The 14,809-nt window shown below is 36.8% G+C and overlaps 1 protein-coding gene across 1 annotated transcript in view; it reads right to left on the reverse strand.

The window, feature by feature from the left end:
• NPEPPS (aminopeptidase puromycin sensitive) overlaps positions 1 to 14,809 on the reverse strand; it is an 81,495-nt gene that overhangs the window by 14,190 nt on the left and 52,496 nt on the right. Inside the window, exons 5-15 of the mRNA XM_034639933.1 lie at positions 14,374 to 14,574; positions 13,826 to 13,922; positions 13,680 to 13,713; positions 12,716 to 12,830; positions 10,311 to 10,475; positions 9,365 to 9,469; positions 8,872 to 8,932; positions 6,620 to 6,729; positions 3,578 to 3,641; positions 1,521 to 1,660; positions 56 to 190 (exon numbers count right to left, since the gene is read on the reverse strand). Coding sequence (XP_034495824.1) covers positions 56 to 190; positions 1,521 to 1,660; positions 3,578 to 3,641; positions 6,620 to 6,729; positions 8,872 to 8,932; positions 9,365 to 9,469; positions 10,311 to 10,475; positions 12,716 to 12,830; positions 13,680 to 13,713; positions 13,826 to 13,922; positions 14,374 to 14,574 — 1,227 coding nt within the window. The remainder of the gene's footprint in view (positions 1 to 55; positions 191 to 1,520; positions 1,661 to 3,577; positions 3,642 to 6,619; positions 6,730 to 8,871; positions 8,933 to 9,364; positions 9,470 to 10,310; positions 10,476 to 12,715; positions 12,831 to 13,679; positions 13,714 to 13,825; positions 13,923 to 14,373; positions 14,575 to 14,809) is intronic.

The raw sequence follows: 14,809 nt of genomic DNA on the forward strand, positions 1-14,809 counted from the left end.
AAAAACAAAATCCTTTAATCAACAAAATCCATCATACTACTTGAGAAAGGCTCACCAAGGAGAAGAGGTCATTCTGTAATCCAAGTCGATCCACAGGGGGCAGAGAAAGGTCACGAATGCCTGGTAATAAACTTTCCAGCATGGCTGAGCTGTACTGAGTCCGATAAAATCCAACTGTTCCCAGGTTTAACTGAAAAGACACCCAATAGGCATTATTAATTAAACAGTTGCCTTGTTTTTTTTTTTTTTTAAAGCAATCAAGCCCCTCGTCAGGCTCCAAACTGAGGCTGATGGTAGGGAGAGAGGGAGTCACATGGACCAGTTTCTATCTGCTCGCAGTGGACAGTTTTAAGTTTACAGGAAATATTTACTATATGTAAGAGCGCGTGGACAGTGGAATCTCTGAGGAGGACTAAGCCTTTACATTCATCTATTCAGCTAGAGTCTCAACAGAATAACAATGCTCGGGTCCTAGATTTTAAAGAATTATGTGGACTTAAAAAGGCAATTTCACATGATTTGTGGAGTGAGGTAATCATGGACTGTCATGACCTCTACAGGCTATTTACCAATGGGCAAAAATAGTTTTGATAATATTTATATACAAAATGCCTTAAAGGTAAAATAATAGCATAAGATATAAATATTTTACTATTTATATGCAACTATTTTTTTAAAATCACCTTACAATAATATAACTGCTGTTTTATTGATTCCCTTTACCTTTTACTGCAGGAATAATACCTTTATTTAGTCAATTACAACCACTGCGTACGTATGTTTTTCTCATTTATATGAAAAATTTCATATAGCTACATAATCTTCCAGATGTAATTTCAAATGGTAATACAGTATTCCACTAAGTACATTTTATAAATGTATATTAAAGCAAAGGGGGAAATGGTTCTTTTTAGAAAAGCACAGAAGTCTGAGACAACATATAATTCCTATTAGGAAACTATAACTGGGAAAAAAGTGTAGTAGATATTTTCATTGTGAGTGGTACAGAGTACAGGATAATGAAAAATCACCTGAACCAACTGCTACTTTTTGTGAATTGGTTTTCCAACACCAGTTATAGGAATTTCACATTTCAGGGACACAAACTTATTATTATATGTCTGATAGCACTTGATTATAGCTGTACATTTACAATGACAACACATCATCGAAGTTAACATCTCATTACAACGATAGAGCAGTTTGAAGTTGCAAGACTGCAAATCTTTTGGTTAATGTGACTTTACACATAATCTACTATTTTTTTCCCCTTTGATCCTATCCTTTAATATCTGCTTATCTACCACTTCCTTAACTGACATACCTGAAGATATCTAGACCATATTATTTGAAAATTGGCGCTATATTTCACACAGGAAAATTTAGTAATGCTTTTGCCTTTGCAAGTCCTAGTCTAAACTAAAGTAGAATTTAGAGCCAGGCATAATGTGCATAAAGGGAGTGAGAGAAATCAATTAATTTAGGCCAGATAAAAAAGGCCAGGCCATTTCTAGACTCACCTTTACCCACTGGTCTGGTTTGACATTTTTCAAAACCACATTCATCTCTGGCTTGTCCATCAGAATTTTCAGTTTGGCATGGTTGGGATCTTCGCTAGTAGAGATTGTGATAGGAACCATCCACTGGGGACAGTCTTCTCCTTAAGCAAGAGAAGAACAAATAGGAAAATTGAAAAATAATTTGTCACTGGAAGAAACAGAGGGTAAGGTGGAAAGAGAGGACAGGTGTCCTGCAGATAAGCTTGAGTCTGTTAAGTCAACAGCTCATTTTCAATGGTGAATAAATTCTTCCATAACCTGAATAATACTAGTACAAAGGAAGAGAGGATTTATTAACAAAATCACAATAGCCTAAAAAAAGAGAACAGCTTATTCAGTTGTAGTATCACAAATATAGTGATTTTAATTTGTCATTTTCCCTTTACAGAGCAATAGAGACAGTAATGATTTTACTGTTGAAAGAAACTTCAAGTAGGTGAAAGCTCTCATGTAGCATTTAAAAACATTCTCAGGTGCAGTCCTCAACAGGTATATATACTGCTGAAACGCTGAAGGGTTGATTTTATTTCTATGATAGACATGATACTCCCTGGGGGTGATGGATTCCATCACTAAAAAGTTATAGCTAAAAGTCAAAACTTTTATAAGGCAGATAACATACTGTCTTTTAGGTATCAGATAGCAAAACAGACTTTGAATTAAGATATCAAACAGAAGAGTCATTGCCCAATGCACTAATGTAACTATTAATAAGTTATATGGCTTTATGCTATTAGGTTAAACCACAAATTAGAATTTTCTCCTAATGTTGGGATAGTTCAGGTTTTAATACTGCCTATATTGGTCACAGAGTATTTGAAAAAACTGCAAAACCTGTCAGTCCTACCATGCAGACTGGTATGACGCAGCAAACAGAAACTGTAACACTTTGGGATTTATTTTGGATAATAAACCTGTCATCTGACTTGTCAGACAGTTATTTAAAGAGTAATTCTAAATGCTAAGGAAGGTTAAAGATGGAAGGCTGTACCTCTAACCCTAGTAGAGTGTACCATGTTTTAGAGGGTTTTTGCAAAGCATGAAAAGGTATTGGTGATTCTAATATACATCTCCCCTTATTAAGAATTATTGTTTTGGGGCGCCTGGGTGGCTCAGTAGGTTAAGCGTCTGCCTTTGATCGGGTCATGATCCCGGAATCCCGGGTTCGAGTTCCACATCAGGTTTCCTGATTAGCGGAGAGCCCACTTCTCCCTCTGCCCCTCACCCTGCTCGTGCTCTCTCTCTCTCTCTCTCAAATAAATAAATAAAATCTTAAAAAAAAAATTATCATTTTAAAGGAGATGAGAAAGGTGCAGAGAAACACTTTTAATTTCCTGAGCAAAAGAATCAATGACCTGTAGAAATATTTGAAAAACCAGAGTTGAGTGGTGGTTAAAAGTATAAACTCATGGAATCCAACTATTTTGTTTGAATTCCTACTCTTTATCTCATTAGACAGGTGACCTTGGGCAACTTAACTAACCCAGCTATGCCTTAGCTCCCTCATTTGTAAAAAAGGAAATGATACTATCTACCTAATGGGGTTGTTGAGACTGCAAAATAAGGATCAGTTATACGCTTAGCATGGTAACTGGCACATAATAATGCTAAATAATCACTGGGCTTTATTTATTTACTTGTTTACTTACTTAGGATGCCCAAGAATTAAAGAAAAAAAAATTTGCTACCCACACAAATGTGCACCAAGGCTTCTTTAAGGAATGAAGGCTAGAGATAATACTGCTTGGGTATTCCTATCCCAATTCATCCCTTATAGCTTCCAATAAGACACAGAGACATGGAATTTAAAAAATCAAAGAAGTCAAAACACTACAAATATCTCATGAATCTCCTTTTTTCATTTCCTGATTTCATCTGTATTTTATTACCGTTTACTTGGTTTTATTTAATTCTGTTAAAAATATTTAAAAATGGATAATTATTTCCTATGAATTGGAACACTACTTATATGGTAACCAAATTCATTTATCAGCTCCCACTTATAGCCACTTGCTCACCGACGTATGGTCCACTGGCACAGAACTTCCTTTGGGACAACCTCAATAATCTGTCATCTTCTACCTAAAGAAGGAAAACAAAAGCTAATAGCATTGACACTTTTTTTTTGGAGGGGGCAACACTTCTGTGACAAAGTAGAAGGTGAACCCAGTGCAGTCAGGTGTCTCATGAGAACCCAAGTGCAGCCGTGATGAAGACGATACTACAGAATGGGAGAAAAGGCACCACTTCTCATTTAGGCCTCGAAATGACAATACTTTACATAAAAGGCCATGTTCTATGTAATGAAGGGATATATGCAGACAAGAATTTTAAAGTATTACCATTTTCACAAGGAGACATAACAATAAATAATACTATAGCAAGCTGTTTTAATCTTTATAGAGGGAGGTTATGTCTTCAGACTCTTCCACTTCTACAAAGTGGCAGCCTTAGATTAGCATGTTAGGAATTCACATTTTTAGAGTGACCAATAAACATGAAAAGGACCAATAAACATGAAAGAGGCACACACCTTGCTTCAAAGGCTGAGCTTTGCAATGAAACACAAAAAAGTGGTGGGGGGAAAACAGCCAGAAGAAACAAAGGCAAGTACATATTTAAAAAATACTTCAATAGTATGCATTCATTTGTTTTACTTATCATTTGTTAATATGTCCTGGGACATTTTAAATAATGTAAGATACAACAGATTTAGGGGCGCCTGGGTGGCACAGTGGTTAAGCATCTGCCTTCGGCTCAGGGCGTGATCCCGGCGTTATGGGATCGAGCCCCAAATCAGGCTCCTCTGCTATGAGCCTGCTTCTTCCTCTCCCACTCCCCCTGCTTGTGTTCCCTCTCTAGCTGGCTGTCTCTATCTCTGTCAAATAAATAAATAAAATCTTAAAAAAAAAAATTAAAAAAAAAAAGATACAACAGATTTAGCACCACCCACATCAAATGTAAAATTTGGCCATGACCTTTAGGGATAAACTGACTACAGAAGACAGAACTGAAAAGCAATGACCACTCTGATGCCACAAAGAACTTGCTAATGAACTTAAATGCTGCATCACTGATTAAATTGTGTCGTAGAGATTTCCTCAAAAAAGTTGAAAGGTGACTTTTAAATTGATTCAGAAATAAAGCAAAAAATGTTTACATTCAGGGAATATAAAGTGAGAAACAAATCATAACTAAGGTATTATATGCTGTAGTGCTCTCCTATTTTTAAAGGAATTAAGAGTCACAGATAGGCTTTTTATTTTTATTATAGTGTAAAATGGAGGATGAGTTTGGCTGTGTTTGTGGACAAAAAACAACAAAGCAAAGAAAGTAAGATCTTGAAAGTAGCTTGATGGAAAAGTTAATTTAGTCTCTAACACTGAGAGGAAGTCAGGTATTAGTATTTTGATACTTAAAAGTGTGTTCTGCTTGAAGAAAAAATTATGGCCTAAGAGTCTGCTTTACGTGTAATCACAACATAGCTTAATAGCTTTGAAGTGTTGATAGTTTTTGAAGGAATGAAATCCCCGGGGGTGAAAAGAACAATCATCTTTGTAGCATGTCATTATTCTTAAAACAGATAAAATGAAAACTACTTGTTAGTCAATATGGAATGTGAATGTCAAGTTTGATCAGGCATCTCGTATTAACAGATTAGTCCAAAGTGGAGGAAGAAGAGTAGAAAGAAACCAATGGTCATAACGGCGTAATAGTAGGTCACTAAACTTCTAGATATTTTTCCCACCAATGGGACATGATTGATTGCATTCCCTAAACTGCCTTTTCAAATGCTCAATCTGAGAGGTCTTCAAATGTATATACTTTATTATAAAATATAATCACGTTTAAGGGTAAGATGTGGCTCCACAAGGCTAACCTGCAAGCACTGTAACATACCATGTGCACTGGGTGCATTCTGAGAGTAAGGGCTAGTTTAAGTGTCACCTAGAATTCTTACAGTACAAAAAACCAACTTTACTAACTTAAGAATGCTATATTGAGAAAATCTTTGCAAAACATATTTAGTTTTATCAACAGTGAAGAACCACAAGAGCAAACATATACAAATAAAGAGCTATGAATCTTCCTCCTTAAAAATGAACATTAATTAATTCTCTGTGCAGGTCGAAAAACCATGGCAAAGAAATACAAGAGAACAAGTTCACAATTTCATATAATTAAACTAAGTTAAGATTAACTTTCTGGTAGGCACTGAAGGTTGATGTGTAACTCTCAGTTCTGCTGGGGGGACAGCTCATTTTGAAGTACACCTCTCTGAATTCGGGTAACAGTTCAACTAATAATAGTGCAATTCTAATCAAAATCACATTGCCACCCAACCAACATTAAAATTAATTTTAGGGACACCTGGCTGACTCAGTAGGCAGAGCATACAACTCTTGGTCTCAGAGTTGTGGGTTCAAGCCCCATGTTGAGTGCAGACATTACTTAAAAATAAAATCTTAAAAAAAAAGACCCAACTAATTTTAAAGAATATTATAAATCGGTACAGAATTTTAACAAATACTATTTCTGCATCTATTGAAGTGATCACGTGGTTCTTCACCTATATTGTTAATGTAGTGATTAAGAATCAATACACTGATTGTTTTTTTTTTAAACTGTTAAACCAACTTTGCATTCCTGGAATAAACCTCACTTGTTCATTTTAGAATTATATGAAGGGGTGCCTGGCTGGCTCAGTCAGAAGCGCAAGCAACTCTTGATCTCAGGGTCATGAGTTCAAGCCCTACATGGGGTACAGAGATTACTTAAAAAAATAAATAAATAAACTTAAAAAAAAAAAGAATATATCAACAAGTTTGCAGAGTTTTCCTTGGGGACAGTAAAAGTTTTCTGCTGTAAGTATATATGATTTAATGATGTGGGGGGTCAAACCATTTAGTATAGAGATAATAAATCACTGAGAAAACAATGTAAGGGCTGATTTAAATGTCACCTAGAATACTTAAAGTACAGAAAAGCAAATTTGTAACACTGACAGAATTTCATTTAATACAGTAGCAGGGGAATTGGAGTGCTTTTTATAGGGTTACCTGCTCTGCTTCCACATAAATGAGGGGGAATCCCATTTGCTTGGTCCAGGTATTCATCACCGCTGCTATAGGTTTACCACTGGCATTTTCTAAACTTTCCCAGAGATCCTCTAGAAGATAAAAACAATGAAAATCTATAACGTTTACATTTTTGTTTTCCTAAACAAACCAGGTATTTTATGTAACTCTGGACACTACGTAGCTAAGCAATTCTTTGGTTCTTTTAGGTTCAGGAGACAAGCAGGGAGTCAAATTAACGTCCCCTCGCCCCCCCGTGAAATAAACTCTTACAAAAACTGGTGTTACAGTCTAAGTTGTCCTTAATTGTTCCAATTTACTAAAAAATCACAAATTATAGGGGTGCCTGGCTGGCTCAGTCAGTGGAGCATGCGACTCTTGATCTCGGGGTTGCGAGGTCAAGCCCCAACTTGGGGCCTAGAGTTAACTTAAAAAAAAAGTCACAAATTATAATAAAAGGTAAACAGGTGAGTTCAAATAAGAAGAAACAGAAACAAACAAACAGAAACATCTTCAAGATCACCCCTAAACAATCGTCCACAAACTTAAAACCATTACACCGATTCGATTAACAGAGGTTAAAAGATAATGCTCTGAGGTTAAAGTAAAACTCACACGGTCAAACAGCACTGGCGGGTGAGTAAACAAAAGCCCTACAATGTGATACACACTAGAATGGGGACACGAACAGAGGAAAAGCCCTTCAAGAAAAATAAAGGCTTCACAAGAGTTGGCTTTTGGTCTGCATCTTGAAGAGAGTCGTTCAGTAGGCTGACGAAGGGAAAAGGGCAATCCAGGTAGACAGAATAAATGGTCTATGTACAAAGAAGAAAGTGTAAGAAAAGACAGAAAATATCAATAACAGCAGATGTTCAATAAGCTGAACACAGAGGCCCAGGTGTGGGAGCACTAAGCAATGAGGCTGGGACAGCAGGCCAGGGCTGAGCTGCTAAGACTCTGGACGGCTCTACTGTGCAGGGCAGTGAAGTATCTCGAGTGTTTTTATTCAGTAGGCGATGCAGTCAGGGATTTGCTTTAGAAAGATAACCCTGGCTAGACTCAGAGTGAGAGAGAAAACCGGAGAGAGTGGGGCAGGCAAGAAATACTAAGCTGGTAGACAACTGCAGAGTTCAGGAGAGAGATCGTGAAGGCATGAATTAAGGAAAGGAGAGACAGAGGATCAAAACCATGGGTGGTGACTACACTGTGTTTGCACTGCCAATTGTCTTTCATAACATAAGCAAACCAAGAAAAGGTATGTGGTAGGCATCACTGTTCAAAGGGTGGCCTATTAACTCGTGACACTGGCTTCACCTGGGAGCTTGTGAGGCAGGTCCTCAGGTCCCACCCCAGACCTAGTGATTTAGAAACATTTTCACAGACCCTGGGTCACTGCATGTACATTACAGTGTAAGAACTATAAGGTTCTTCCCTCATATATTATACGTATGCATGCTAGAGACTCAGAAAACTTGCAGGAGCACATTTCTCTGTGGCTCTGCTTTAAGGAACAGAATGCCTCTCTCTCTTTTATAAACTAAATGGAGGGGGTTGGAAGGGAGAGTGTCAGGGTTACATCATGTCCTGAACAGCGAGGCAGATATACTGTATTTTTAATTCACAGGTCACAAACCTCAGGAAAAGCCCATGGCCAGGCTTCTCTGAACTTCTGTCATTCTATTAGATACTAGTGACATTACACAAATTTTGGTTTTAGACTATTTTTGTTCACTGAAGAACTCAAAACTCCAACTCTGGCTCTTTTTCAACTTCAATCAACTCTTACACCTTCATTCTTTCTTTTGATTCCTGTACACAATACATTATAGACCACTATACACTAAAAATCTTAAACCTTCACTGAACACACAGAACTAGTTCCACAAGTTCCCTAAAAAAATGATTAATTTGCAGCAATTTTAATGGCCAATGGTCAATTTAGGGCAATAAAACCAATGAGTCACCAAAAAGAACATGTTCTGGTAAGGTAAACAACTCCTTGGACTCTGAAGCGGCAGGACACTGAGCTACGGAGAGCAGAGCACTGGAGGGGGACCAGAAGGATAACAGGTTCTGATTCATGCTGATCCGTGACTTAACACATGGCACCAAATAGGTCAACTTTATTTTCTATCACATGGAAGGTTAAGCATTTAGGAAAAAAGTAAATGTCCCGCTCTGGATAGAGTGCCAACACCTTCTCTTCACTGCTATCTCAAGCTATTAAAGATTACCTGTGGCAGCATTCTTTTGTTGGAACTTGGTTAAATACATGTTCATTCCTTTCTTAAAGTCCTGAGAAAACACAATTTTTAAAATCCAGGAGATTAAGACCTTGGAATTTATAGTGTATTTGTATATTAGTACTCAAAAGCTAATTTACTCAAATTAGCTGAGTGTCAGACTTACTGAAAAACATCTATCCCTCTAATGTCTACTTTCTTTAAGAATGCATACTCTTTACCTTCTACATTTGTTTTTAAGTTTTATACCAGACTCCCACACGTCCCCCAAACACATTTACACATCATTCATCTAAGAGACCAAAAGAGTCAATATAAAAAGAAAAGAAGATAAGCCAGATCAGGGTAATAACCTTCTAGAGTCTAGAAAAATTTCTTAGGAACTTAATCTAAATCAAAGTAGACACCTTCTTTTTCCCATGCAAAACACTATGACTTCATTCACCATAAAAGGATGGAAGAGTTTTTTAAATAGCTTTTTTACCTTATCCCCAATGTAGTCATGGAGCATTCGGATGACAGATGCACCTTTGCTATACGATATAGCGTCAAATATCTCATCAACTTCAGCAGGATGGCCCACACTGACCTGGCAGACAGTGTGATTCAGTTATGACAGGTAGCAGACAGCCTGTAATACTGAATTACATAAAAGGCTCTCTAGGAAAACCCTAAGTTTTCCTAACTCATAAGATACTTTTCTGCCTTTAGCTCATTCATAAATGCATAATGATGATCCTTAAAACGAGTGTGGTGACTAACACTAATAAAATGGAATAGATAACACGACCCCCATCATCTCTGCGGGTCTTGGCTCAGCTTGGCTGGGAGGCAAGTCACCATGGATCTTTTTACTGAGAAATTGGGAGAGGGAGAAAGGGAGAGATGAGAAACATTTGATTTCTTGCAACTAACTGTAATGGCTTACAATTACATAGGACCCTGGTTAAATATGTCAAAGCAGACCGTAAGTCTAGTTCTTTGGAGGAAAGATATGTTCATACAAACTAGCCAAAATAAGGACAGGCTAAGTCAAGAGAAATAAAATATATATATAAACAGACAATGACAACAATAAAAGAATATATTCAGAATTTTCTTTGAAACAAACAACGGAATCATAATGTTCCCTTGTGCATGCTGCCCAACAGGCATGGTTCTCCCATACTATTCAATAAAAATGTATTTAGTGAATGCTTACGGGTATATAGCACTTGCCTCTACAAAGATTAAATTCTTATACTGCCTACCTTAAAAAGAAACATAATTAGTACTTAGTCCTGTGAGATTTTGAAGACTGAAAATCTGAGCTATAAAAACAAGTGAATTGCCCGTGCAATTTTCTTTTAAGGCTCCTAATATTTCTATAACAAATTTCTTATTTCATTAGCAATGAGAGCAAAGGCCAATGGTTGAAAGGTCTGGCTCACTTCAATGGGATGGCTGTTATCTAAAGCATCAAGTTCCTGGGCACGGGTGTAATCAGCAGATACAAACTGAGTCCAGATATCATACTCTGGGAAGCAGTGGTCTACACACAAATATTCAATCCATGATGCAAAGCCTTCATTTAACCAAAGATGAGTCCACCATTCCTAAAAACAAAAGAAAGAAAGGTGTAAAGAAAACAAAATATTTATCATTCCACTAATTTGAAAAACTCACATGTCCCTTTCACTATACTATACAACTGACAACTTAATATGCCAAAATTCAGTGAAAACCATTCAGTAAATAACTCACATCTCTAAACAAAAAAGATGCTTAAAAGATGTGCTAAGAAAGGCCATCTGGTGATTTTGGCATTAGGCCTGAGGGACATTTCAAAACATAGCTAAGTAACTTTTTATTACCAAAGCTAGAAAAGATGGAAGGAAAAAGGAAGGAAGGGAGGGAGGGAGGGGAGAAAGCCCTTATATGGAAAAGGGGAAGAGAGCAGATAAATGTAGACAAGAGCCTATTGTTAGGTAAAATTTAGTTTAATAAACCAGAAAGCTACCAGGACCAAACAAGGAAAACTGGAAAGGATTTCCATAATGACTGATTGATGAGTTAAACTTTGTTGATAAACAAAAAAGCAGTACTGTTTATAAAGATTAGGTAAAATTAACCGAAGTATCATGGCAGTAAGTAGTTTAGTAATGAACAGTGTTTAAGTATTTATAGAATACCAAATTCTCACCTGCTAGTAAGAATTAATAGAATGGACAAAGAATATAAATGAGTCACAGATAAAACCAACTTTTTAAAAAAATCAACTTTTTAGAAAGAGACTTTAATCTAAGTTTCATTAAAGTTGATTAAATCTCTTACAAAAAGAAAGCAATATAAGAACCCAAAATAGATGCTAAAGGACTAATGCAATGGTGAGAAGCAAAAAGGCATTTAAAATTCTGAAAAGATCAAATATTTTCAATATTAAGTGATGAAAGGCTATCTAAGTGTTTTGTGCACTTACTTAACTAGTAGCTTCCACAAAGATAAGCTGGTACAGAGCTAGTTATTCACCAACCTGTTATGAACCCTTAAATTTCAGTTGAAGAAACAACTGACTCAAACTCCCCTACTAAAATTTATCACTGGTAGTTTAAAAATCATATGGGGCGCCTGGGTGGCACAGTGGTTGAGCGTCTGCCTTTGGCTCAGGGCGTGATCCCGGCGTTATGGGATCGAGCCCCACATCAGGCTCCTCCCCTGTGAGCCTGCTTCTTCCTCTCCCACTCCCCCTGCTTGTGTTCCCTCTCTCGCTGGCTGTCTCTATCTCTGTCAAATAAATAAAATCTTTAAAAAAAAAATCATAAAAAAATGAAGACTGCTCAAAGCTAACACAAAATTGTTTGGTAGCAACTAACTTGCTACATTAGGAGTAGAGAATATTACATATATATTTGAATACAGGTACCAGCATACTTAATTGCACATGAAATTTTATTTCAAATTTTTTTTCACCCCTAAGTAAAATTTTAAACACCCAAAGCAAAAGGAAATGGTTTAATTTCAAGGGTTGGCTTTCTTTAAAAACTGTCTCAGGCATGTAATAGTTGCTACATGTTATAACGTTCTTGCTTCTTCCCGTGACATATGGACTCAACTAACAACCAAGACAGGTTCTGCTCTTTGGCAGCCTAAAATGCTATCAGGGAATCTGGCGGGCTCCAGAATCTCCAGTTCTTTCTTTGCAGAGGTACTTCGGGGTCATTCACTGAACTCCGTACTCCCAAGCTCTAACACAGCTAGCCGACATGGATAGTACTTATTTGGAGCAAGATGGAAAGGTCAAGACTTAAGAAGAGAGATCATTCACTACAAACACTGCAAAGTTCACTGCAAATGTAATAAACAATAGTTTCAATGGGACAGCTGGAAATTTTAATATATTTTATAGTTATTCTCTAGTGTCATTTCTATCAAATTTCAACTTAACATTTTAGGTAATGAGAAAATTGACTCCCAAAAACATTTCAACCTAATTGATCACGTTGTTATTCATCAGATTCCTTTTCACCTACTGAACTACATCATAAATACGCTCAAGAAACTATACATCAGCCTGGAATCTCTGTACCTAACAGGAATCGCTTTCTCGCACCCAAATTGTTATCGTGACTTTGCCACTTGCAGGCAAATTCTACAACAGTTTAGGACGTATTTTGTGTTGAATCAAGACTGTCCACATGCTCTTGATTGACACGGAGATTCTGATAAATACTCTTCAAAGTACTCTTCATTTATTTTTTAGCACTATGTTCCAGTCAAACCTGAAATACTATGTAGCCAAAATAATGTGCAGCAGGATGAAGATAAATGTATTTGAGCACTTAAAAATATTAAATACCATAGTAACAAGATTTCCAAACCATTGATGGGCGAGTTCATGTCCCACAACCAGAGCAACCCACTGGCGTGATGAAGAACAGGAGTTTTTTGGATCAATAAGCAACGCAGTCTCCCTGTGTTAAAAAAAAAACAACGAAAAAACTTCTTTTAAACAATGTTAAGTACTGCAATAAAAGCAAGCATGCACAAACGGGGGAGGGAGATTCAAACAGTAAATAAGATGGTCAAATTAGGCTTTAGAGATGTCAAGAAAACATCTCCTCCGAGTGTACAGAATAGAAAAAGTTCCGGGAAGATTAAAGACTATTCCAACAGAATTCAGATAACAGAAGATCAAAGGTGTGACACAAGTTTAACCATCAGTTTGTAAATAGGACAGCTGCCTAAAAGTTTTAAAAAACTCTGTCTAAGGGATTAGGGATGATTGTGCTAGACAGAGAGAGTAGAGACAGTCCTTCCATTAAAAGAAGGGGAGTGGCAAGTGCGGGGAAGTTGCATTCCACAGTCCCAAAAAGAACACTGAGCAGGCTGTCCAAAACTTAACTCGTCAAAGAAGGCGGGGCAAAACCTTGTTTACAGACCCTGCTTTAAAAATTATACAACCCACATGTTTGTATTGTGGTGACAGATATGTAAAAACTTGGCTAGAAAAGATGGTTCTTCAAGCTGGAAAAATAACTATGAAACTCCTGGGTGGAAGAGAAGGCACCAAAATGAGAAACTCAGCCAAAAATAGATCTAAAAATGTTACTAATGCCAGATGCTCACTTTAAAATCTTACAATCTCAGATAGTAGCACCAGAGAGTGTTCGTCTGCATTCCTGAAATGTGCGCACAAGTGGGGGAGGTAGGAAAATTTACAGCACATCATAAAGCAAAGCTACTCAACTGTGATTAGGAGTGAAGCTCTTTTGAAATCAGGGATTGAAAAGATAAGGCAGGGTAATGCATCATTAACATACCTATAAGTAACAAGGCCCCAGTTCTCCATGGCACCTTCATAAAATAAATATAAACATTTATTGATATATGTACATACTTCTTCCTCAAAATCACAAAATCCAAAATAAGTTATTACAATTCAGCAATAAAATGAAATTTACTTTACCAGCTGCAAAGTCTGCAATAGCAATGAGATCAATTTTAGGTAGAGGATAAGGAACATTGAAGTAGTCCTTATAAAAAGGCAGGGTTTTAGCAGCAACCTATAAAAGTATAAACAAAAGAACCACCTGATAAATATTTTATTGTGATTCATATAGAAATCCACAAAGGAATCCTGTTGTAAGCCAAAGCATCTCAAATTACTAGAAACCAACCCCGGGGAACCCTACCTCCAAAAGTCTTTGGCTTTTGTTAATGTTGGCCAAACTTTAATCCATTTATAATATAGTGGTATGAAAAATATATTACATCTTTTCCCACCCACTCTGTGGATAAATAAATTCCACTGTAATATTCTCTTAATCATTATCTTGTAAAATGCTAATGTAACACCAAGGTTGGTAGTTTCAAAATTCTATTAAAAATAAAACCAAAGTACACAACAAATTTCAGACTAAATTATAAATAATTGTACTAATAATTGATCAGAAATGTAAATTCCCCAACCTGGAGTTATGGACTGTTGGAACAATCCTCTTCAAGTACATTTACCTCTAACGCAAATTTTCCTTGCTCTGCTTTGCCAACAGGGGTGTAAACACGGACACACACACCATCTTTTGACCTTGTTTCTACAAAGTCATATTCACCCACAACAAATGCCACCAGATATGTAGACATGACAGGTGTGCGGGCAAACTTCACTTCCACTACATTTTCATCATCAGGATATGGTTTCCGATCAATTACATTCTTTAAAAAAAAAAAGAGAGAACATTTAAACAGATTTACATTAAATACCTTAAAGCAAATACTAGCCAAAAACTGTGCTGCCTCTCCTTCCCCCTTCCCTCACTGCTTACTTATCTATCCCAACTCATCCACTGCTTTTATGCCATCAAAATCTTTCCTATTAAAAGGAAACACTACGAAGTTAGGGGCTAAAGTGTTAAAACTACCAAGGATGTACGAGAGAAAAGAAGCAACT

This window comes from Ailuropoda melanoleuca, chromosome 13 (genome assembly GCF_002007445.2).
Source record: "Ailuropoda melanoleuca isolate Jingjing chromosome 13, ASM200744v2, whole genome shotgun sequence".
Classification (NCBI taxonomy): domain Eukaryota; kingdom Metazoa; phylum Chordata; class Mammalia; order Carnivora; family Ursidae; genus Ailuropoda; species Ailuropoda melanoleuca.